This window comes from Pristis pectinata, chromosome 1 (genome assembly GCF_009764475.1).
Source record: "Pristis pectinata isolate sPriPec2 chromosome 1, sPriPec2.1.pri, whole genome shotgun sequence".
In the NCBI taxonomy this organism is placed as follows: Eukaryota; Metazoa; Chordata; class Chondrichthyes; order Rhinopristiformes; family Pristidae; genus Pristis; species Pristis pectinata.
The window spans coordinates 108,307,648-108,332,508 of NC_067405.1; the positions used below are offsets into that span (position 1 = coordinate 108,307,648).

The following is a 24,861-nucleotide window of genomic DNA, read 5'->3' on the forward strand; positions in this document are numbered from 1 at the left end:
AAAGATAAATCACAGATTTATTTAATTGCTTTAATTTGTATTCCCCAACTAGTGGAATTCAAACTCTTCTCTGAAATAATGGCCCAGAACTCTTGTTGTTAGTCCAATAACTAACCACCACACTTCTGTACTACTTGAAGGAATATCTTATTACTAACAACCCAAGACTTTTTGTTTTATAGTTTTTCTGTTCTGTAGTCTTTTTTCTGTTGCAAGATAGTTTATTCGCAGCCTGATGTGTTCTAAATCAATCGTCATTTCTGGAACAACAGTGACTGACCCATCCCATATCTCCTTCTAGCTTAGATGGAACTTACAAAAATTGGTTGGTCAAATTGCAAAACAATTTGTAGCTGCTTTACACAGTGTGCAAAATTAATGCTAAATTTTAGGTGAATAATTATTTGTCATCTTTCAAATGCAAGTTGAAAAGTGGCAAAGCACAGATTTCATTGTTAGTAATCAATGTGGTAATAGTCTATCATTAATAGACTACCAGTGAATCTAAATGAAAGTATTGACTAAGTTAATAAGAGTATTCAAAGGAATGTTACCAAATAAGAACATGAAAATATACTGCTGAATTGATTGTTTTTATTTGCTTCCTATTTTATCAATAGCAAAATAATTTCACTGAAAGAAATATTTTCTCATGCTACAGACAAAACCAAATCATTAGGGAGATAAAAAATAATCAATGTTTATCCAATCAATAAAAAGTAATTAATATAAATAGAAATAAAGTGGAAAGTTGTTGTACAAATAATATAAAACTGATTTATACATCCTAAATCTGTAAATGCTAAATAATTTAAACATTTGAATTTATTGGCAAAGTGTTGTTAACCTAAAGAAGATATTAGCATCATGTGATGTGTGCATATCTGATCAGAGGCTCAGAGGTCTATATTGGGAGTTGGGTGCTCCTTAAAATTTAAATTGCATTAGTTATTAAGAGTGGGGGCAGACTTTTAACATCAATTGTGATGCCAAAGTTAACTGAGTATTCCAGGAAACAGTTCTGTCATGATAGATAAGTAGATTACAGACCCAATGGAATGAAAGATTGCATAATAAAGGTGGAAAAATTAGGGCTACTGGGGATGTGATATGTGGAGCCAAGTTCAAATACCACCAAAGCAGCAGGAAATAAATCTGGAACACACATGCACAATAGTTGTGGAGATGAACCATGCTCTTACGGTACTCATTGCAACCTTGGCCCATGTATGGAGAAAAGAGCTGAATTTTGGTATGAGATGAGAATGACATCAAGGCAGCATCTGGCCAAGTGAAACATCAGAAACCCCTAATAAAATTGAAGCCAATGGAAGTTAGAGGGGAAACTCCATTGACCAGAATCAAATCTGGTACATAGGAAGGTGACTAGAATTGCCAAAGGCCAATCACTTCAATGCAGGACATTGCTGCAGGAATTCCTCAGGGCAGTATCCTTGTCCATCTTCTGTCCCTTCACCATTGACCATTCCAGTATCATAAGGTAATATGTGATAATGGGTTAGGAAGTTGTGGGCATACTATGTTGGCACCAGAAGTGTGGCGACACTTGTGGGCTGCCCCTAGAACACTCTACGCAAAAGATGCATTTCACTGTGTGTTTCAATGTACATGTGACTAATAAAGAAATCCTATGCTCACTGATAACTAAATAGTGTTCAATTCCTTTTTTTTGATTTTTCAGACAATGAAACAGTTGATGCCTCCATGCAAAAAGACCTGAACATATTCAGACTTGGGCTGATAAGTGGCAAGTCACATTGGTGCCACACAACTCAAAGACAAAGATTATCATCAGTAAGACAGAAACAAACCAATTCCACTTAACTTTCACCTACATTGCAATATTGAATCCCCCTACCATCAACACTCTGTGGGTTATATTGATGAGAAATGTAACTGAACCAGTATTTAAGTATTGTGGCTACATGAACAAGTCAGGGGCAGTTCCACAGAACCGGTGCACCATTGCTATAGTATGTACTATTAAGAAGATATGCTGCAGCATCTCAACAAAGCCTCTTTGACAGCACTTTCCATTACCAACAAGCTCTACCACTGAAACCAATAAGGCCAGCAGAAACCCGGGAGCACAACCAAATTCCCTTCAAAGGCACGTACTATCCTGAGTTTGAACTATATGGCCATTCCTCGTCATTGCTAGATCGAAATCCTCGAACTGCCTAATATAAAATATGAAGGTATCTTCACTGCAAGGACTTCGGCGGTTTAGGAAGGCGGTTCACCCCGAGTGGAGATGGGCAATAAAAGCGGCCCTGTGAATGAATGAAAAAAGATTAAAGAAAATGCATTATGAGAATGAATTCCTTTGGTGTTTGACAATAGGATTGGTATAAGAAATTTGCAGTTATTAACACTCAGGTAACAGTCCACCAAGGATTGTAGAACAGGGAGAAAATCCATTCTTTCTCTGACGTCAATGAAGAGTCCTATAAACAACCAATTAAAAGCAAATCCCAATTACCAGTTGAGAAGATTTCAAGGCCTGATGTGTTCTTTAAAGCTTTGACTCAGCTGTTTAGACGTGTGTTGTGGTAGCGCTCTGAAAAGAGCTAAAATCCAAACAAATATCATGATATAAATATTTATCATAAAATGGAACAACAATGATCAATTATGTTGAATCCAATTCTATTTAGGACTACCACGTTTTTGCAATATAGTTATCTGAAATATAATTTGTCACTGACCCTCATCACTCATTGATTTTAGTTGTGTGATTCGTACATTCCTCCAGTCAACCCTCACATATCAGCAACAAAAAGTGTTGTCAATTGGTTTGACGTCTAGGCTTAATAGTTAAAAGGTACAATACGTATTCAGAAAATTGGAAATGTTATTTAAACAGCACTGGTGCAGTGTCCATTGATATGCAGCGAACTGTTTGAGGTGTGCTAAGTGAAACAGTCAACTACTCTAATATCAAATTGCTGCTTTAGATTACATTTCCTCAATGAGCAAGAATTGGTCTGAAGAGAATTCTTCACCAAGGATTCCTTCACAAACTATGGGAGAGCCCAGCCTCCGGTAACACTAACAGCCCGCCGAGGCCGACAGTGGCAGAAGCAGCACCTGCCTACTCTCTGATGGGTGGCACTTGTTGATGTGCCTGGTGAGTCCGGGCGAGCTGAAGAAAGTCGATGGGCAGTGTTTGCAGCAGAAGAGCAGGGCTCCCAGGTCGCCCTTGTCAGCTTGATCCTCGGGAGCGGCGCATTTCTCGCCGCAGTCGGGCCCGAAGAGCGCCGGTGCTCCGCCGCTCACCGCATGCCAGAGGAGGTGCTTGTCACGGCTCTCGGCCGTCTGCAGGTCCACCCCGCATAGCTGGCAGGGGAAGGGCATCCGGGCCGCACCGAGGTGGCGGTGGACGCTCGACCCGACCGCTTCGTGGGCGCCCAGGTGCTTTCTCAGGTAAGCCTGTCGGCGGAATCTCTTGCTGCAGTAGCGGCATTGGAAGCGCCCGTCCATCCGCTGGACTGAGCCGCCGCCCGGACAGCCCGGCTGCTTGGCGCTGTCCATGGTGCCGGCGCTGCCGTCCCGTTCCCCCGAGTTCTCCTTTCTGACTGGCTCTGCCCGGGCCGGCTCCACCGAGCAGTTCTGGTTGTCCCGCTGGGGATTTGGATCAGGGCGAGGTTTGTGCCAGCGCCGATGCGAGGCCAGGTTAGCTGGGCAGCTGAAGACTTTATCACACTCAAGGCAGCGGTACTCCACACGGACGATCCTGGAGCATTTGTGCTGGGCTAGAGAGAACGGGTCTGAGTATTGCTCTTTGCACAACTGGCAGATGAATTCTCCAAGGGGCTTGTTCATCAGTGCCGGCGACGGCTTGCAATCCCTGGGGTCAACCTTAATTCGTAGACCCAAGACAGGGGAAGTGCTCACCTCGTCCTCGAAATTGAGTTTTCTGAATACTTTGGACTTCTTCGGGGTGCTCCTGTGCTTACGAGGGCCGGGATCTGGCACGCATCGCTTACTCCCGTGGAAAGGTGCGTACAGGTGAGTAATGCCTCCGCATTTGGCAGTCGCCTCTGAGAGATGTGGCTGAACCAAAAGCCTCTCTATTGGGTTTAACGAGGCCGCAGGAGCGAAAGGCTCGTCTGAAGCAGATGGGGTTAAACAAGTGTCAAAGAAAGTGTTCCCGAGTTCCTTGTCAATGGGTTTGATGGGTGTGTAGGAGACGTTAGCCCAACCAGAGATACTATACTCTGACAAAGTGGCTTTAGTGTAGAATGTACCTGAAGTACTGTCCTCTTCTAGCTCGTCCTTTCTGTGGGCCGTGTCCACGATTTTACCTCGTGTAAATCCATCTTTAAGCTGTTCTGGACTGTTTTTCTCAGAACTTGGCTGTGACAGGCTAAATGGATATATGGCTGCCCGCACATTCCCGCTCAAAGGGGGAATTTCCACTGGCTGCCTCTCCTCATTCCGAATCCTGTATGAAACTAGAGACGATTTAATGTTCCTCTTTACTAAAAATCCTCTTGGCATCTTTAAAACTCGCGGGAATACTTTTCCAAAGGTGAATCAACCTGTATTTTGCGAGGGTAAGGAACGGAGTTTTACGGATTCGATCGATGAGTCAGGTATTTTGCTGGATGTCTGGACTGAAGGTCTGTTCAAAGGAGTCAGGGAACTGTAGCACTGACTCTCGACATGACTGCCTTGCTTTTATGATGGAGAAGCCTTTTGTTTAGAATCGAGATAGTCCAATCAGAGGACGTGGACGATAAAGGATGGGCGGGAGGAGGAGAAAGGGGACAATAGGATGACCGTGGCGTGGTGTATTGTGACAGTAAGGTAACCGGTGTGTCATCAGCGAGATCACATGGAAAGAAAGGAGCGGCGACAAGGAAGATCTTTCCTCTCCAAACGTCTATACACATACTTTTTATTCACACATGTGTGACTTGGTTGAAGATGACACAATTTATTTCCCACCTCTCTAGTGATTATAAGTGGATAACATCGCAGCAGCCGGGACACCAAACATCCATTGCCTACTCTTGTTCTGCAATTAATAGTTCATCTGATCTCAACTTTTTCCTGACTCTCTTCACTACCTGTGCCTGAAATGGGGCGTGTTGCCATGACGTTGTTGACTGGTCGCATTTCAGAATCAGTTAAGAGCAACGTGCACGTTTCGTTCTATGTAAATATCGCTGTTCTTATGGCACCAACGAAACGTATTCCACTGCCGAAACCTTCTTTCTGCGCGGTGTCCTCCTGCCATTTTAGATTAACACGATTTGGCTGGCCGATGATTGTTTTGAAATTGATGAATTATTATTTGATACTATAGATGAGCATGTTTTGAATCCTTCCGGGAAACAAAATCTGTTCTTAGATTCGGTTTAATTTTTGACTCAATTGCGTTAAAAATGTGGTGGCAGTAAATTATCCACTGGGTACAGACCAAATACAATAGCATTTGTGCTGTTCATTCTTTATTGAAATAGAATCAATATTTTGAGACGTTTCTTAACATCATATTAATGATCAACTATAAAATAATTACTACATCTGGATTAATTCGGTTCACCTTGCTCTATTTTGGTAAACAGTCATTTAAAAAAAGGCGCTTGAACTGTATGACAGTACCTTTGTGTGGCAGCGTATCTATTTTTAATCTGCCTATTAAAAAATTAAAAAATTAAAAAAACAGGTGCCTACAGTAAATGGTGGGATGATAATTGTACAATGTGCGGAAAGATAAAAGTGTTTTTACACTCGGAATTCTTTCCACTGAAACATTTGTAAAGCCTAGAGAAGGCAAAGTTGTTGAGCTATATTCTTTTTATAGCGAATTTTCCACAGATGAAAGCAAGTATCTGGATGCAGACTCAAAAAAAACGTAAAGATGTGTGTACTTATTTCGACAAAGATTTTTTAGGTTCAATGTGTAGAAAGGAGCACGCTCTTCGTATTTCCAATTATACTGCCAGGCGTGTGAAATATCCGAATCATATCATTCGGAGTGACACATTCAGTCAAGCGCATTTCTTGGTGTTGTCATGCCCACTTCACATTTTCGGGGGATGGTATAACGTAAACCTTAAATTAGTCATCAAATAAATGTGTTTACCAAGACATTGTGTTCTGGGCAGCCTGCTTGCTATTGTTCAAAATGTGTAGCTGCAAACATTATGACTCGTGCCGCTTTTATTCATTCAGCCACTATCCCTCCTTGATGCTATCGTTTCCGAAAAGAGAGGATTATACAGATTTTGCAATCATTCTTTAGACAACAAGGACAACAGCGTTGTAGAGATGGTGAGCTTGCCTACTTTGATATCGTAAGCGTTGGTTATTAAGGATTGAGTGTATCTCCGTGCTTAAATCAATATTTGTGGTGGTAAGCGAGAGTGTTTGCTTGGGGAAATGGCCAGTTTGTGCCGTTGTCTGTGTTCAGTAATCTGCCATCTCCGCCTAACCACCAGCGCTTATTTCCATACAGCTGCACTTTTTTTTTGCCTCTGGCTTGCTCCAGACACAGCGGGATTAACTGTCTGATCACTCCTCTATTTACAGGAGTAAAAAAAATCTTTAAAACACTCTTCCATTCATTTGAAATCAGATTACGGCCTTAAATGTTATTTCGGTGAAACAAGGATAAAGCGATATGGCTGGATTATGATTTTGCTGATTCCACAATTTGCTTTTACAGTCGGGCTGCCTTTTTGCCCAGTTGGATCTTTAGGTCCGCATAAAATCCCCCAGGAACCTATTGCTCAGTTGACCCAAATAATTCCACCTTCGTAAGAATTTGGATTTAGCATTTTAAAATATTTCTGCTGAAGGAATTATAACCACGTCGAATTTATGTGTCTCATTCATGTGGGGATCATGGGGCGCATCATACTCAGAGTATACTGTCACCAACGCGCACGTTAGCAAACGTACAAAACAAAACAGCCACCAGTCTCTCGGGGGCTTGAAGTTTCCCGATTAAGGGGAAGAAATTGCGTTTTGTTTATTTGAAAAAAAATGCTTTTACATCTGCACCCTATGTTTTTGGTACGAAGTGAAAGAAAGTTGGGATATACGAACTCCTTGCGGATATCTGCAAACAATAACGGCGTGTAATTGACTTAAATACTGTTCCCCTGGAAACCAGTACGTAAACAAACAAAACATGTGAGAATTAATGAATCATTTCGAAATAATAATCAGGAAAATAATGGACGATAATGATATGATGCCGTTCTCATCAGTGGAGAGGTTTGTCCTGTAACAATATTGCACAGTTTATGCGGCGTCGCCCTCCTCCCAGCACCGGGGTGTTATCTAATGACGCAGGGGAGGGAGATACTTGGGACGTGATTGTTTGCAGCAGCCGCTGCGGAAGAACTCATTTGCAATAACCACACTGTAAACCTCAAAAATACAATGGCCTCCAAACACTGATTATGTTACAGTATAATAAAAGTCGTCGCCTCGCCGAATAAAACATTTAACTTTGCATGTAGCTTCTTGGCAAAAGATGATGGAGACCTGGACAGGTGGATTGATTTGTTCTCCTCATTATTGTCTCCCAGGCTTCATGTTTCACCGCGAGCGGCGGATTGTTCAGAGCAAGTGAACTAAACTCGGTGAAAGGATAATGCCTTTTCCAAGATTTCATGTAGAGAGGATTAGCACAATACAGGTTGCCATGTGTTGTTTCAGAAGATTCTGTTAATTGTCATTGCTTCTAATGAGATATAAATAGACGAAAACCAGCATTATACGGCCGGAAGGTGCAGAGTATTCTGCCTTGAACATCTCTCGCACCGTGCTGGCAGATGCATAGCACTTCGCTATTATTCGTATTTGTTTGGCGGCGGTTTTTTTGAGTCAGTCCGTTTCTGACAGAGTGGAGTAACTTGATACCAGCTGGCGGATGTCTCCCTGACCAGCGCTAAAGACTGGACAACACCGACCGGATTCAAATATAACAATAACGGCTGTGGTGTTTATACCCCGCCCCCAACACACACACACACACACACACACACACACACTCTCTCTTGGTCAATGAAAGCTGTGCCTATGAAATCAAACACACTCAGAAAGTTAATTTCAAGCGCGGTCCTGTTTTGGAACAATTGGTGAGTACTTTGGTGCTCTGCAGGAGTTTCAAACTGCTGTGTGCTTTTGGTGTCCGGATCCTTCTACAGGCCATGTCTACGTTTGCATGCAAGCATTCGTATTTAAGTAACATGTTTTGCAATACTTAATATACCATAACTAGTTGTCACAAAATTCCTGTTAAACAAAAGCACAGCTTGAGTGAAGTCGCATCTAACGCCACTTGACCACGCATCTAACGCCACTTCACGATAACCCTGTGACAAACTACAAGCGGAGGGGTCGACAGTAATTTCAACATATCGCAGGATATTAAGCCTTTGTATGCATTAGGATTCCACGTGTCTGGTTTTAGCTGCGTATGTGATGACCACCAAAGCCATACAGGGAGTACGGGTATAGTCAAACAAATCCATGGCATCATCTCCAACCGTCCCTTGAAGAAGCATCAAGTCGCACTCAGAGGAAGCGTAATTCCAGAATTAAGAGCCAAGGCGACTGAAAGAAAGAATTGGTGGGATTTAACATCAGAAGGCCAGAATTGGGGGTGTGCAAAGATCCAGGAAGATTATCGGCCTGCGGGAGGTTACAGAGAAAGGAAGGAGGGAGGTCAGGAAGAGTTTGAAGACAGGTGCGTAAGAAGTTTTAAGGTCAAGGCTTTGCTGGACCAGGAGCTACTGTAGGTCAGTAACAGCTGGACCAGACTTGGGTCAGGCACTAGAGTGGGTGAGTTCAAGTTTAGGGAAGTTACAAGATGGGAGGCAGCCAGGAGAGCATGGCAATAGCAACGTGTAGAAGTAGCAAAGACGTGGGTGAGGGTTTCAGCAGCAGATGGTGGTGATGTCATGGTGGAGGGAGTAGATGTAATAAATATATGGTTGCAATCTTATCCTATGTCAAATACAATGCAAAGTTCCAAAATATCTGTTGCAGCCTCTAGACAGTGGTCAGCAGGAGAGCTGAACTGACCAAGGAATGGAGTTTATAGAATGAAGACAACAACTTGAATCCTCTCATTTCTAGTAGGAGAAATCCCTGCTCATCCAGTACTGAAGGCTGGATAAGCACACTGACAGGTCAGAGACATTGTGGAGCCCATAGGTGAGTGTGAGCTGCATGTCATCAGGGAAAGTACACAGCACTCCAAGTACCTGAATGCTGAGGTATAATGGAAAACCTGAGAGTAAAGAACAAATGGTGTGTGGAAAGAGTGCAGGAGGTTCAGCAACTCACTGGTAGCCATGATCTGTGTGGATTCATGGCCACCTAACAGCCCGAACACCCAAGGGTCCACCTCACTGAGAGCCAGGATCTGGCATGACCCTGCAAAATACTGAGGGCGTCACTTTGAAGAACTCCTCAATGAGACACCCCTCAACTCTATTCCACAGCAAACCATCCTAACCAGCTTTGCCACTATATGCCAACTTAAAAATAGCAGAACTGAGGAGAAGATGGTGTCCCTGCTAATTACATTCACAACCTCTTCTCCCACATCTGGCAAGAGGAGGACATACCAGGGTACCCTAGAGACACGTAATCATGAAAGGAGACAAATTTCAATTGTGAAATTACAGAGGGGTTTCCCAGTCATGCGCAGAAGGGAATCTGATTTCCAAGGTCCTCCTTCATCACCTCCTCCCAGTGTGTGAAGACTTGCTTCCCAAACCACATGGTGTATTCCATCCACTTAGAGGCATAATAGACATGATTTTCACTGTGTGTCAACTCTGAGAGAAATGCAGCACCAATTATACGTGGCCCCTGTTGACCTCATCAAAGAATTTGACTCCTAAGAAATAGAAGCAGGAGTGGCCATTTGGTCCCTCAAGCTTACTCCACCATTTGATAAAATCATGGCTGATTTTCTACCTCAGTGGCACTCTCCTGCACGAACCCAATATCCCTTAATTCCCTTAATGTCTAAAAGACAACTGATTTCCATCAGAGACTGAATCCCCACATTCACCAACATGTGGGAGAAGAAATTTCTCATCACCTCTGGCCCAACCTTTATGCCGGGTCTGTGGCCCTAGTTATGGACACTCCAGCCTATGGAAACATCCATCTGCCTCAATCCTGAACTCCCCTGAAGGAATCTATATGCTTCAATGGGATCTCTTCTCATTCTTCTAAATTCAAGAGAGCACAGAATTGGTCTGCTTAATCTCTCCTCGTACTGGAAACACACCATCTCAGGAACCTTTCCTGCATTTCTTCTATTGTAAGTATATTCTTCCTTAGGTGGGAGACCAGACTTGTACAAAATTTTCCAGATATGGTCTCATCAGGGCTCTATATAATCATAGCAAGACATTTCTAACCGTACTCAAATCATTTTGCAATGAAGTCCAATGTACCATTTGCCCTCTTAACTGCTTTCAAAATATGTATATTAACTTCCAGTAATCCATGTACAAGGATACCCAGGTCCCTCTGAACACCAACACATTTCAATCTCTCATTTCATTTATAAGACACTCAGCTTTTCTAATTTTTATATAAAGTGGAGGACTTCATAATTTTTTCACATTATATTCCATCTGCAATGTCCTTGCCATTCACTAAGCCTGTGCATTTTTCCCCAAAGCCTCTCCACATCCTCCTCATAGTCCCCACTGCCACTTAGCTCAGTCAATGCCATTAGCCTTTATTGACATTAAGAAAAGGGAGGTTTTGTTTACAGTTACACCTGCACCCAGTTTTGGTCCCCTTACCTAAAACAGACGTAGTAGCATTGGAGGCAGTCCAAAGATGATTCACCAGGCTAATTCCTGGGACGAGTGGACTGTCCTGTCAAGAGAGGTGAGACAGTATGGATTTGTGTTTCTTGAAGTTTGGAAGAATGAGGAGTGACGACATTCAAACATATAAGATCCTAAGGGGGCTTGACAGGGTGGATGTTGAGATGTTCTCACTAGTGGGACAGTCATGAACAAGGGGACATGGCTACAAAATAAGGGGCTGGTCATTTAAAACTGAGGTGCATAGAAATTTCTTCTCTCAGAGGACAGTGAATCTCTGCAATTCTATAAATTTAAGGTGGAGGTAGATAAATATTTGAAAGATCAAGGAACCGAGGGTTAAGGGAACTGGTACAACAGAAGAGTTCAAGCCAACATAGATCAGCCATGATCATATTGAATGGGGGGCAGGTTTGAGAGGTCTAGTGGCCGACGTCTGCTCCTATCTTCTCGTGTTCTTGTGATCTGAATGAAAGGAACTTTCAAGAGCACATAAGGCAATGAAAATTCATGATGTCACTTGTTGAATGGGGCTCCTGTGATGACCAACACAGCCATCATTTTGTGCGCTACGATAGATGAAACAATAAGGGAGATTGCAGGAGTCAGGCCCTTTCTTGGGTAATGCTCTATTGGAGGGTTATCATGCATCTTACTACAGACACTTCAGCAAGAAATGGGTTACAAGCAAATTAGTTCTTATTACATATGTCAGTTTATACATAAAGGAAGAATAAGATCTTGCAAATGAATGCATTCATTAAGTTGTGTGGCATCTGTAGCGCACTTGTGATTGCCACTTGTGCATTATGCCGTTTGTGGATCCTCATTGAGATACCCTAACCCTAACCCTAACCCAACCAATGAAGGAAGAACACTATGTGCATGGTCATCAGAATACCAGAATGTGTGTAATCGGTAAGAGCTCCCAGTACTGCAGTCAATGAGTTCTGTTACAGAATCTTCCGCTGCATTGAAAGCAAGGACATCAGACATAGGAGTAGTGAGGGGTAGAGGGTGAGGGGAAAACTGGAATGTGTCAAGATTGTCAGGAAGTCAGGAATGATAGTGTAACAGTTACATGAGATGGACAGTGCACAGAAATATATTAAAATCTAATTAAAAATCTCTTGAAGTCCAACTGAACAAACAAAATGTAGCTATATACTTACTACATAATTATATTTCAAATCAATGAGTGAACTTACTGTTCTTTCCTTGCAATATATGATATTTCTGTGTATATATGTACAAGTACCAAAACCTAACAAGTTTATACATTGCTGACTAGATTAAAGGGGCAGGATTGACAGATGTATGTCCAGATATAGGTAACCTTGTGATATGGCTGTAGATCAGCTGGGTTCTCCTTGAACTCTGCCTTTCTTTGTGTTTCTTATTTAACAACATGATGACCCTTTTCTATCATATTTCATGTCTATTTGCTTGATTATCAGCCTCCTCCCAATCACATTATAGAACCAGTACCAGTTCCTTGGTAGATATATCTGACTAGTCACGCTATCTGACTCTTTCCCCATAGCCTTCCCCTTTTTATCCCTCAGGTATTTATCTAGGTTTCTTTTCAACATGATTGACAAACCTATTTCCATCATCCTGATAGGGATTCCAAGATCACAATTTACTGTACTGAAAAATTCTTCCCTATTTTACCTGCATGGTTCTTTGTCCATTACCTTAAAATTTGTCCTCTGCCAATAAAAACAGTTTCTTCTTCTTTACTCTAATAAAGCTCTTCACGATTTTTCACCACCTCTATCATCTCCCCCCTTCTTTATTTTAAGGACAACTGCTCTTTATTCTTCAGTCTCTCCACATCACTGGCCTTCCCTATCCCTGCAACTATTCTAGTAAATCTCTTTACACAGTCTTGTAGACTTTGATGTGCTTCCTAGAGTACAGTGCCTGAAATGGACACAATACTCCAGCAGTTTAGAAAAGGTTACTGAAATGTCCTTTTCTCTTTTTCAGCAGATGTTGAAAGCCTGAAATAAAGCAAAAAATGCTTGGTCAGGCAGCATCTCTGGAGCAAGAAACTTTCAGGTTGATACCTTTCATCAGAAGTTTCAGTTTTGTTGAAGGTCATTGACATGAAATGCAACATGTTTCTATCTCCACAGATACTGCTTGGTCTGCTGAATATTTTCTGGCATCTTTTGCTTCCTCTCAGAATCATATATGTTTCAAAGAGATCACACCACAGACTTCTAACCTCAGCCTCTCCTCATCAGCTAACCCTCTCATTCCAGGAATCAAACTGGTGAATTCTACAGCACTGCATCCAAGGCAAAAATATCCTTTGTTCGGTATGGAGAGCAAAACTACACACACTGGTCCTGATGTAGTTTCAGCAGGACTTCCTCAATCCTGTACTCCACCCTATTGCAACAAAGTCCAACATACAAGTTACTATCAAGTTAATTTCTGAAACTGCATGTGGGCCTTATTGGTTTTCTCTGTTTACCGCTTTCTCAGGTTACCATTTTAAATCATTTGGTCTCGCTATCAAAATGAAACTTACATTTTCCACATTCTACGCTAGTTTTTCTTCATGCATATTAATCCTTTGAGTGGCCATTTCACTAATCCTTCATGCTATACCTTCCTATTCATGGCACGCCTTTTATATTTTTGCTGATATAGAGTCATAGAGTTATACAGCACAGAAACAAACCCTTTGGCTCAACTCAACCATGCCAAACAAGTTGCCTGACTGAACTAGTCCCATTTGCCTACATTTGGCCCATATCCTTCTAAACCCTTCCTATCCATGTACCTGTCTAAATATTTTTAAACATTGCAGTTGTACCCACCTCAATAACTTCCTCTGGCAAACCGTTCCATATATCCACCACCCTCTATATGAAAAGCTTGCTCCTCAGTTCCCCTACAAATGTTTCCACTCTCACCTAATCTGTGCCCCTCATGATTTTTTATACCTCTATAAGGTTACGTCTCACCCTCCTATGCTCCAGGGAAAAAGGACCCATACTATCCAGTCTCTTCTTATAACTCAAGCCCTTCAGTCCCGATAACATCCTTGTGAAACTTTTCTGCACCCTTTCCAGCTTAATAACATCCTTCCTCGGCGAGCAGGACTGCACACACTACTCCAAGTGTAGTCTCACCAACGCCTTGTGCAATTGAAATATAATGTCCCAACTCCTGTACTTAATGCTCTGACTGATGAAGGCAAGCGTGCCAAACGCTTTCTTCATCACCCTGATAGTTCCTTATCTGATTTTTGGATGTTCTTATTATATCTATAGTTTCTCTTTTTACAAAGAATGCCTTACTTTACGCTTTTTCAATTTACAAGACTCTTCAAAGCTTCTCCTATTCACAAGCAAAGGCTGGCAAAGGATACAGCAACTTCCCAACATTAAAGTTCTCCCTGCCAAAATAAACTTCCACATTCCATCATTACTGTGTCCACCAATATTACTAGCCTCTCCTTGGTGAAAATCTCTTTCCATTTTCTATCACTATCTCATGATCTCAAATCACATGACTGTAAGTAGCTGGTGATTGATGCTAATGTTTCGATGCACATCACAGAATGACATTGCTCTCAGAAACATCTTGCACAAAATGTTTTTATTTTGGAAAAATAAAGGTATAAAAGTCGATGAAAGATACTGAGTGAAAATGAAACTATTTTGTTGAAGCATTTTCTGATAATTGGAATTTCTCTTTATCTTAATCCAAGATATCGAACAACCACATAAGCACAAATATAAGTTCAAGGCATTCTGTACATACATCAAGAGCAAGAGGATAACTAGGGAGAAGGTAGGACCACTCAAGGATGAAGGAGGGAACATGTGCTTGGAAACGGAGGATGTGGGTGAGGTCCTAAATGAGTACTTTGTGTCAGTATTTACCAAGGAGAAAGACGTGGAACATAGGGAGATCAGTGCAGAGCATCCTAATATGCTAGGGCACTTTGAGATAAAGAAGGAGGTGGTGTTGGGTCTCTTAAAGAGCATTAATGTGGATAAGTCCCCCGGGCCTGATGGGATATACTCCAGATTATTGAGAGAGGCAAGAGATGAGATTGCTGGGGCCTTGACCAATATCTCCATGTCCTCTCAAGCCACAGACGAGGTCCTGGAGGACTGGCAAGTAGCTAATGTTGTTCCATTATTCAAGAAGGGAAACAGGGATAATCCTGGTAACTATAAACCGGTGAGTCTCATGTCAGTTGTAGGGAAATTATTGGAGAGGATTCTTAGGGATAGGATTTATGAGCATTTGGAAAACCATGGCCTAATTAGGGACAGTCAGCATGGCTTTGAGTGGGGCAAGTTGTGTCTCACTAACTTGACTGAGTTTTTTGAGGAGGTGACAAGGGTGTTTGATGAAGGTAGAGCTGTGGATGTTGTCTACATGGATTTTATTAAGGCACTTGACAAGGCCCCTCATGAGAGGCTCACCCAGAAGATGCATGGGATCCACGGTGACTTGGCCGTTTGGATTCAGAACTGGCTTGCCCGTAGAAGACAGAGGGGAGTGGTCGATGGGACTTATTCTAGCTGGAGGTCTGTGACGAGTGGTGTTCTGCAGGGATCCTTACTGGGACCTCTGTTGTTTGTGATGTACATAAATGACCTGGATGAAAATGTAGATGGGTGAGTTAGTAAGTTTGCAGATGATATGAAGATTGGTGGTGTTGTGGATAGTGTAGGAGACTGGCAAAGGATACAGTGGGATATAGATCAGTTGCAGATATGGGCAGAGAAATGGCAGATGGAGTTTTACCTGGTCAAATGTGAAGTGTTGCACTTTGGGAGATCAAATGTAAAAAGACAGTACACTGTTAATGGCAAGACCCTTAACAGTGTTGATGAGCAAATGGATCTTGAGGTCCAAGTTTATAGTTCCATGAAGGTGGCTACACAGGTTGATAGGGTGGTAAAGAAGGCATATGGCATGCTTGCCTTTATTAGTCGAGGCATCGAGTCAAGAGTCAGGAAGTTATGCTACAGCTTTATAGAATGCTGTTTAGGCCACATCTGGAGTATTGCATTCATTTCTGGTCACCTCATTATAGGAAGGATGTGGAGGCTTTGGAGAGGGTGCATAAGAGGTTTATCAGGATGCTGCCTGGATTAGAGGTCATGTGCTATATGGAGAGACTGGACAAACTTGGGTTGTCTTCTCCAGAGTGGCAGACACTGAGGGGAGGTCTGATAGAGGTTTATAAGATTATGAGAGGCATAGATAGAGTAGACAGCCAGTATCTCTTTCCCAGGGTTGAAATGTCTAATACCAGAGGACATGCATTTAAGGTGAGATGGGGTAAATTCAAAGGAGATTTGCGGCACGTGTTTTTACACAGAGAGTGTGGGTGCCTGGAATGTGCTGCGGGGGTGGTGGTGGTGGAGGCAGATACGATAGAGGCATTCAAGAGGCTCTTAGATTGGCACATGAATGTGCGGGAAATGTAAGGATATGGATGTTTATGTGGAAGGGATTAGTTTAGTTGGGCATTTGATTGTTAATTTAATTAGATTGGCACAACATTGTAGGCTGAAGGACCTGTTCCGTGCTGTACTGTTCTATGTTCTAAGTATATGGGTACATGGGTGCAGGTATATGTTCTGTGTGTCTAATATCACAGACACTTACATCCGTGTGATCACCAATTCAGTGCCTTTGCCACCAACAGTACCCTGTCGTTCTCTGATCTCAGTTAACGGTGCTGCCTCTGCTTCCCTAATAGGCACAGGGCCCTTGTAATAGGCAAAGTAACAGAGAGGCTACCCGCCGATCCATTGGGTTTAATTTGAAACAAGTTTCCCAAAGTTTTTCAGCTCACTGCATCGCTCAGTTTCCAACATAGGTGAGAGGGTTTTGAAATGTCAAAAAAAAAGGTTTCTCAGTGTACACACGACTGGAATTAGAACTGTGCGGAATAACATGCCTGTAGATGGTTGAGATTGAGAGTTTATTCCATTAAAGGAAATGTGGTCAGTCCTGAACATTATGGAGACCCGGTTTTCACCTTATTGAGAAGAAGATAATACTATTTTGAAAAACAGACTCCTTATTTAGTTGCAACTGGGTTGCACTGCTTCATGCTGTTAGAGCGAGAGAATTTAAGGCTTGAGAATTTATGACTTCGGATGTAAAATACACAGAGGAAATAGTTGCCTCTAATTTTCATTAAATTGCAAACAAGATAAATATTTGTAATCTTGCAGCCTTTTAATTTGTAACGCCGTCAGATCTTTGCTGATCCCATTGAAATTAATCAAACATTGCTTGAGTTTTTTCATTATGGACATAATAGGTGTAATTAAACGCGTTTTATTCACTTTACAGATTGATTTGATTTAATCGTCGTTTCAGTCCAGCATTTCCCTAGCTCCCACGCAAACCAATAATGCCTGGATTCTCGCAGATGTCCTGGAAGTCGCATTTATTTTAAATCGACATCTCGACAGAAAGATTCCTCTATCAGTGCAACGCAGGCATCCATTATCTCACCGTGCTGATTTACATTGAGGTGGGTTTTATTCTGAGAGATAACGCCTCTGTATTCCTGCACCTGCCCATAACTACAACGCCCAAATAATTAAACCGCAAAGCAAACAGTATCCTGCGGAGAGATTGGTAAATTTACTGTTGGGAATCAAAATGTTCAATAACGTTGCAGCAACGGCCGCGACGGCGATAGCGTCTTTTCAGAAATCGTGGGAATGTCTTCCTGCCTTTTCCCATGTGGAGAGTCTGTTCATTATCTCATCAGCGGACGCGCTGGGGTTATTGGAGCAACAGCAGTGGCAAATGGAGGCTGGTGGCAGTTGGTGTTGATAATCCAGTCGGAAAGGCCAGATAGCCAGCTGGGTCCCAACTCGCCTTGGAACTGCAGCCGGAGATAAAGAGCTTTCACACAACTCCAGATGGAGAGCTGGCTCTTATCTTAATGTACATCTAAAATGTGGGCAGTTTTGATAAATGTCCTGGTTCAATTCATAATAAATAGAAATTCTTGACAGGTGAGCCACCCCCTTTGGAAGTGTTGAATTTACAAATAATAAACACTTCATTCAGTCTATTGACCTTTCTCACAGTATACCGAACACACTTGCAAATCGGTGGTGTTGGAGAGGATTACAGTTGAGATGAGGGCTGATATCTGGAACAGAGGGAGCATGTGGTGGGGTTCAGTATTGGGTTATTCCGGCACATATTCTTATCCCCCTTCGCTTCCGTTTCCCAGATCCCTGGTACGATCTGCTGTGTTTGAGACCCTCTCGGTTAATTTGTTTTTTTTAACATACATTCCATTTCTTTCACAGCTATATTTTCTTGGAGAATGAAAAAGACAGTGGGGAATGTGTGTTTTTAATTTCCACTCCCACTCCAAAATGAAGTAAACAGTTCCACCGCGTTCAATAAACATGAGGTAGCCAGACGCCTGGGGGACTGATGCGCGTTTGCAGAGTGTTAGGTTGATCAATAATGGATGGCGGTTGAAGTCAGTCCACGAGTGAACGCAAGCTGTGGCCACCGCTGTTTGCTTTAAACCAGAATACGCTCCGTAGTCACATTACGCTGATGCCAGTACATGTATATCCCGAGAGCTGTCTCCCTGGATTATGTGTCACATCACATTGCCTCTAGCTGTTGTTCTGAAATGAGGTGATACCTTGGATCAGCCCCGACTCCTGACAACATGTTCCAACCTGTCCTTACAGTTACGGAGATCCGGGGACCGTGTTGTCATAACACCCCGACAGGACAATTGTGACACTTTTCCTCGGGTCTGTCAGTCACCTCCCGAGATAGTCTCTAGAGAAACCGTGCTGTGTGTTTGTCAGCCTTGCTTGCTCGTGATTTATGAAAGGCAGGCGAGTCTAATTCGATGCTCATTCTTTGGCATGATCTCTCCCTATTTGTTACTTTAGAAAACAGAGGTAGTTAATGAGAATCGGGAACCCTCCAAAGCCTTGCCCCATTTCTCTCTGCAATGTCATTCTGCTCGCCGGTAGATCTAGAATAAAATTCCTCATTTAAGATTTGAGAATCCGCAGCAAAGTGAAATGAGCCGCAGTTCATTTTTGGAGCTGGGGCTGATTGAACATTGCTGCATGCCCAGCTGGAGGGCTGTGTTCTATGGCCAATCCTCTCCGGATCTCAGGGTTATCCCGATGTGGATGTTCACACAGGTTCAGCCTTGCCTTTCTATCGGACAACCTGCTGCTTCCAGTCAACACTTCCAAATTTGTTTGCTGCCAATTACGCCTCCCGAAATAAAATAAAAACAAAAAGCAGAGACGCCTGGGGGATCGCCGAGAATTAATTGGCCCCTTGTTATTTTACGTCCATGTGTGCAGGACGTGCGCTCCATCCGCGGCGTCTGTGCGGTGAGTCGTGCTCGGTCCGTCCTGCTGCAAGCGATGGGCGAGCATTTAGGGGGAGAGAAACGGTTAATATTTCGGGTCAGGGGCGGGGGGGGGCAGTGTTAATCTTGGGAACGAGAGAAAAAAAGTTGGCGTTCAATAGCAGAAGAGGTGGGGGGGGGGATGTGTGGTACAGAGGAAGTATCTGTGATAGGGTGGTACCAAGTACGTAGTACGTTAGCCTGATGCTATGACAGCGCCAGCGACCCGGATTCAATTCTGGCCGCTGAGTGTCTGTGTGGGTTTCCTCTGGATGCTCCGGTTCCCTCCCACATTCCAAAGACGTACGGGTTAGGAAGTTGTGGGCATGCTATGTTGGTGCTGGAAGCGTGGCGACACTTGCGGGCTGTTCCTAGAACACTCTACGCAAAAAGATGTTTTTCACTGTGTGTTTCGATGTACATGTGACTAATAAAGAAATCTTATCGCTTAAAACCTCCCCCTTCCCCTGCACTGTGTGCGGGGACCGGCCTCTCACCAGCGGTGCCAATTGTCAGTTCTTCAACATCATCAAGAGACAAGCAAAAGCGGAGTCGGCAAAACGATTCCCCGACTCAGGGTCAACCATAAACCCAACCTGGCAATAGACCGACGCCTTTTACTGAAACTCACTGATAATATTAGAGAAAGGGCCTTTATGTACATTATAAATAGCACAAGGGCTTCCAAGGGCGAGCCTGCTTTGCATTGTCATCGCTATGATGGTTCCTTAGTCAGAGGCGACGTTGATTTGATACTAACCTTTAACAAGGGCTATAAGGCGATCTTATGTAACGTGTAAACAGCTATTCCAAAAAAGCGCCAACTTTTCAAGTGGATGAGCTTTCACTGGCATGAAACATTTTGTCTTCACAGGTATTCCCTAACCTGTTCTTGGGTCTCATCGACCTACGTCTTGTGGTCATCACGCACAGAAAGCAAAACTGGCATCTGGGATGGGGAGGGGGGGCAGCTAACTCTTGTCAGGAAGTGTTGCCACAATAAAGAGAGGCTTGGAGAAGTTGACTGACCAAGGCTACTCGGACCTCATGTTCCGCTTAGAAATCCAGAGTTGATGCCCACTACGCCCCGTGTAAAACCAAACTAGAGCAAGTTCACACTGGAACACCCTGCGTCCAATCAAAGGTTTCACTTCGCAAACCCTAGGGCAGTTTAATTCAGATGTCGGGGGCCCTTTCGGGTGCCTACATTTGGCGTAACACCCGTTGAAGAACCCGGCGTCCGATGGAGGCAGCATAAAATCTCGGCCAGTAAGCACGCAGAAACTGATTTGCACGTCCCAACGCAGCTCCCACCCTTCTAACTGCACGGGTTTCGAGTAGACTCGCCTGCCCTCTATTTCACATAAAAGGGACCCAATGTTTGTTTATCACAGCTGCCTGAGGTGTCTACAAAACCTCTTTTATAATATGAAACATGTCCAAAAGGGTGCGCTTCTGGACATGTTTCATATTGGCAAAAGAGGTTTTGTAGACAGGACACCGCATTCCAAATTGGCTCTTCAGACACAGTAAGAACTTTAGAACTGCTGAATGATGGAGCGACGATTTCTGTCGAGAGAGTTTCCTCCCTCCTCTCATCCTGCCCGGTCTCAGTTCATTGTCCCAGCCATAATACAAGACAAGAAGAATCCCTACCGCCACTGGGCGGTCACTGGGTACATGTGCAAACTTCTCCGCCAACACCGTGTCCTGTTGGATAAGTGGACGCCATTTCAGAGCAAAATAGATGATGCAGTGCTCCCACTTCCGTCGCCCCTAAATTTTCAAACCAATATTTCAATGAATACCTTTTGGGTGAAATCCTCTTTATGCTGCTAATTGTCTTTTTGTGGGACAATCTTATCTCAATAGGTTAGTAATGTAATGTTTGTATGTTGGCAGATGTTGAAAATCAAAATTTCATATTGTGCTCAACTTCACTCGGGACATAATACCAAATGGCAAGGAAATAATGCATTTTTCTCTTTTGAAAAACGAGTGGGTTTTAATCCTTCGGAAAATAATCTTTTTTTTAGCATAAATCGAGTATCCCGGTCAATTGTTGTTTCGCTGAAATTGGAGCTACGGGTAGATCTTGGAGATTGGGAACCAATGGAAAGGATCACCAACCTGTGATCCAGTATCAAGGGATTTGGACGATTCCAGCACTGATGTGCACAATCGGGCAAGAGATTAGACATCGTGTCTTAATTACATTTTAATTGTTGCTAATTACCGTCACTGCTTCATTGGCTTTGTCAATATAACCAGTGTAACTACAAGTATCTCTTTCAGTCAAAATATTTACTTTGTCAAAAACCGGATTGTAGGTGCATCTCTGGTATACAATAAAAATCATGCCTTCAATCTAATAACAGACGGTACCAGCAATTAATCGATGACTACTATAGTGGTTTTAAGAAACCTATAAATCCAGCCTTAATTTTCAAACTTTTTTTAATTAATTTTCAAACGTTTTTATTGATCATTTTATTCGAGATACTTTTTTTCGATAAGTCCGTGTGCCTTTAATAATGCCTGAAGCGTGAGCCTTTTTTGGACTAGATACTGCAAGCTTAAACCTTTGATAATATATTTCAGTATCTTAAACTCAGACGCGCCTGATCTAATCAACCCCCCATGATTTTACACTTCCAGATGACTTATAGAGATGAACACCACTCTTACGTAACTTTCTTTCGAGGCAGTGATGAGGGTGCCGGGAAGAATCTCTCAGGCTAATTAGCCGTTTGATGGTTTATTAGTAATTCTACTAGGATGGAGATTCGTGTAAAGCGTTTGAAATTTAATTGGTTTTGTTCTCTAGTTCTGTGACATTAGGAACACAACTAAGCAAAAAAAAAATAGCTGAAATGTAAAATTTCCTATCGAGGAAAAGACAGAATTCTGCATTGTTTGTCATCATTTTGTCCTGTCCCATATTCATGTCCTCGGCAAATGCCATTTCGTTTCTCCTCTTTGACTCTGCCTTTCGTCCCCTCCCTTAAAATTCTTTGACTGTCTACTTGATGGACAATTCTCCTCATTGTGCAGCGTTGTGTAAACGTCAGCTATTTCTGCTGAAACGTAGCTCAGGAAAATTGTAACCAGTACAGCGGGTTATCTTGCCTATTTGCTGAAACTAAGTGAAAAAGGCACAAATCTTTGGGTGAACAAAGCAAATCCCTAAAGACAAAATGACTTGTCTTCCTCTTCCACCAAAGTTAATAAAACCACCTGCAGGCTTTTCAGTCAGTCCATCGAGAGAAAGGTGAATAAACCGTGACGTTCATCGTTATAAATTATTTCGTCAAAACCCTAATCCTGACTAACTGGTCTTAATTCCACTTTTGATTCAAAATGTGATAAATTTGAACATTTTATAAACTATTTCTTATTATTTTACTTAACGGGTTTCCTAGACTTAAAACGACAAAATGGAAATTACATAGTGTTTAAAAGCCAACTTTTATTGATACAGGGTTATATTCTATAATCAGTTATGGCCGGTTAATATGCTTAAGAAATAAGACATTCGCAATTACATCGCAGTGAAAGTATCTTTAACATGGAAATATTCAGAATGTCATGTGGAATAAAGCACGGAACAATTGCTGTATTTGAGACAGGGAGTTTAACTCTTGTCCTGATCCAAAACAAAGATCTTTGACTCAGTGGTCTGGTAACTTACAGAAACCCGGATTGTCTGCTCCATGACCTGTTGAGACAGAATAAAACAAGTGGCTGAAGCATAACGTGAGTTGAAGTCACATTCCAGGGAACTCTGCCCAGAATTGTCCTGTCCCATTTTCCAACATGTGTGGGGAGGGAGGGGAATGGGGGAGGGGGAGGGAGGGGAATGGGGGAGGGGGAGGGGAAGAGGGAGGGGGAAGGGGAGGGGGAGGGGAAGAGGGAGGGGGAGGGGGAGGGGAAGAGGGAGGGGGAAGGGGAGGGGGAGGGGAAGAGGGAGGGGGAGGGAGGGGAATGGGGGAGGGGGAGGGGAAGAGGGAGGGGGAAGGGGAGGGGGAGGGGAAGAGGGAGGGGGAGGGGGAGGGGGAGGGGGAGGGGAAGAGGGAGGGGGAGGGGGAAGGGGAGGGGGAAGGGGAGGGGAAGAGGGAGGGGGAAGGGGAGGCGGGGGGGGGGGGGAGGAGGCCGGGTAGAATTTCTACATGTTTTTGTAGCCCCACGCGTGTGAGACAGCAAGAAAGTGATAGCCATCCGGAGCTTCCGGGTTTAGCAACGTTTGTACAGCGGCCGTGACTTGCTTTTGATTAAATGGATAAATGCCAAGAGCTTGGAACCTGCAGCATTTACAAGCAAGATATGCACACTTATTTTGGAACGGATGAACGTATTTGTGTCGCTTTCATTAATCTTTGATGTATCGTATGGTGGCAGCTAAATCATTAAAGCCCAGTGAAACCTTTAAAAAATGAAAATAGATTTAATTGAAAAATTATTCAATGTATTTTTTATTAATTCAAGACGTATTGCAGCAATTTTCAAGTAATTTGACTTTGATTACTTGGAGCAATATTTTTTCTCCTAATTATTTCAAAAATCCTGCTTTCCTCCTTTAAAGTAATTTGTTCTCATTACCTTAAATTGCCAATTGCTGCCTTTTTTGCTGCTCTTCAATAAATCTTGAATAATCTTTGCTCCTTCCTTAAATGAATAGCAAATTAGAAAACAAAACAAAAGTACATTATACACTGGCAAAGCAGCTCAACGAGAAAGCACATATGATTCTTGAATTCAGGTCCTGGAGCCGTCTGGCTCTCCAGACATTTAGCCAGATCCACTCCAGCATCTGTCAATCATTGGTGTTGTGGGATGGCAGACAGACATTTGGTATTGAGGGCAGAGAGCAGACAAGAACAAATTCCTCTTTGAGTTGTTCCTGCTCTTTGCCAATCAGGAGGTGGCAAACTCAGAGGCTGAAGGAATGTTATAGCCCAGGACAGTTGGCATTAACTACATGAAAATTTGGTGACCTTGGCCTGAAAATAACAGGGGAAAAACGAGGTATGAAAGGGGGAAATCAAGAGAAGAAAGCAACCATTTTTTATAATAATGGGGCAAATCTTCCACCAAGATCAGCAGTTTACCCATAGCTGGGCAATTTCCAAGAGGAGGCCAGATCCCTGCCTTCCCTAAGCAGAGTGCCAGCCATGGACATCCGCTCTGCACTGGTCAACTCACTCTGCAGACACATAGGGCAGCAGGAGAGTCTACAGGTTCCAGCTCTCACCCTGGAAAACCCACCCTCTGATTCTGCACCAGGCCCATTCAAATGAGTGGGAGCAATTGGCTGTTGGGATAAAGGTCTGATTTCATTTAATTAAATTAAAGTATTTTTAATAGGGTCTCAGTGATTTTACATGTTTGTCATTGACAGCTATTGAACTTGGGGTTGGATCCTCACCCACTGTCTTTTACTGGGAGAAGCCTTGGACTCCAGACCTATACTCAAAGACTGAGCTTGGGACCATTTGTAACAATTTTTTGTTTTATCTATATCAGTTCACCTCCTTCTCTTCCTCACAGACTTACTTCAGCTAAGATTATGCATTCTGTGCAGACCTAAGCTTGGGTGCTGCC

The 24,861-nt window shown here is 42.9% G+C and overlaps 1 protein-coding gene and 1 long non-coding RNA gene across 2 annotated transcripts; one reads left to right on the plus strand and one right to left on the minus strand.

The window, feature by feature from the left end:
- Positions 1 to 3,072: 3,072 nt before the first annotated feature.
- On the minus strand, positions 3,073 to 4,524 carry LOC127570433 (insulinoma-associated protein 1b). Its single transcript, XM_052016057.1, has one exon. The coding sequence runs from the start codon at positions 4,522 to 4,524 to the stop codon at positions 3,073 to 3,075; it is 1,452 nt and encodes a 483-aa protein (XP_051872017.1).
- A 1,602-nt stretch (positions 4,525 to 6,126) lies between these two features.
- Positions 6,127 to 23,065, plus strand: LOC127574024 (uncharacterized). The gene is made up of 3 exons (XR_007956857.1): positions 6,127 to 6,306; positions 17,196 to 17,379; positions 22,954 to 23,065. It is a non-coding gene; the product is annotated as an uncharacterized LOC127574024 (long non-coding RNA).
- Positions 23,066 to 24,861: the final 1,796 nt, after the last annotated feature.

What these genes read in the sequence shown, in the direction of transcription:
- LOC127570433 (XM_052016057.1), bottom strand. Translation starts at nt 4,524, where the DNA reads ATGCCAAGAGGATTTTTAGTAAAGAGGAACATTAAATCGTCTCTAGTT.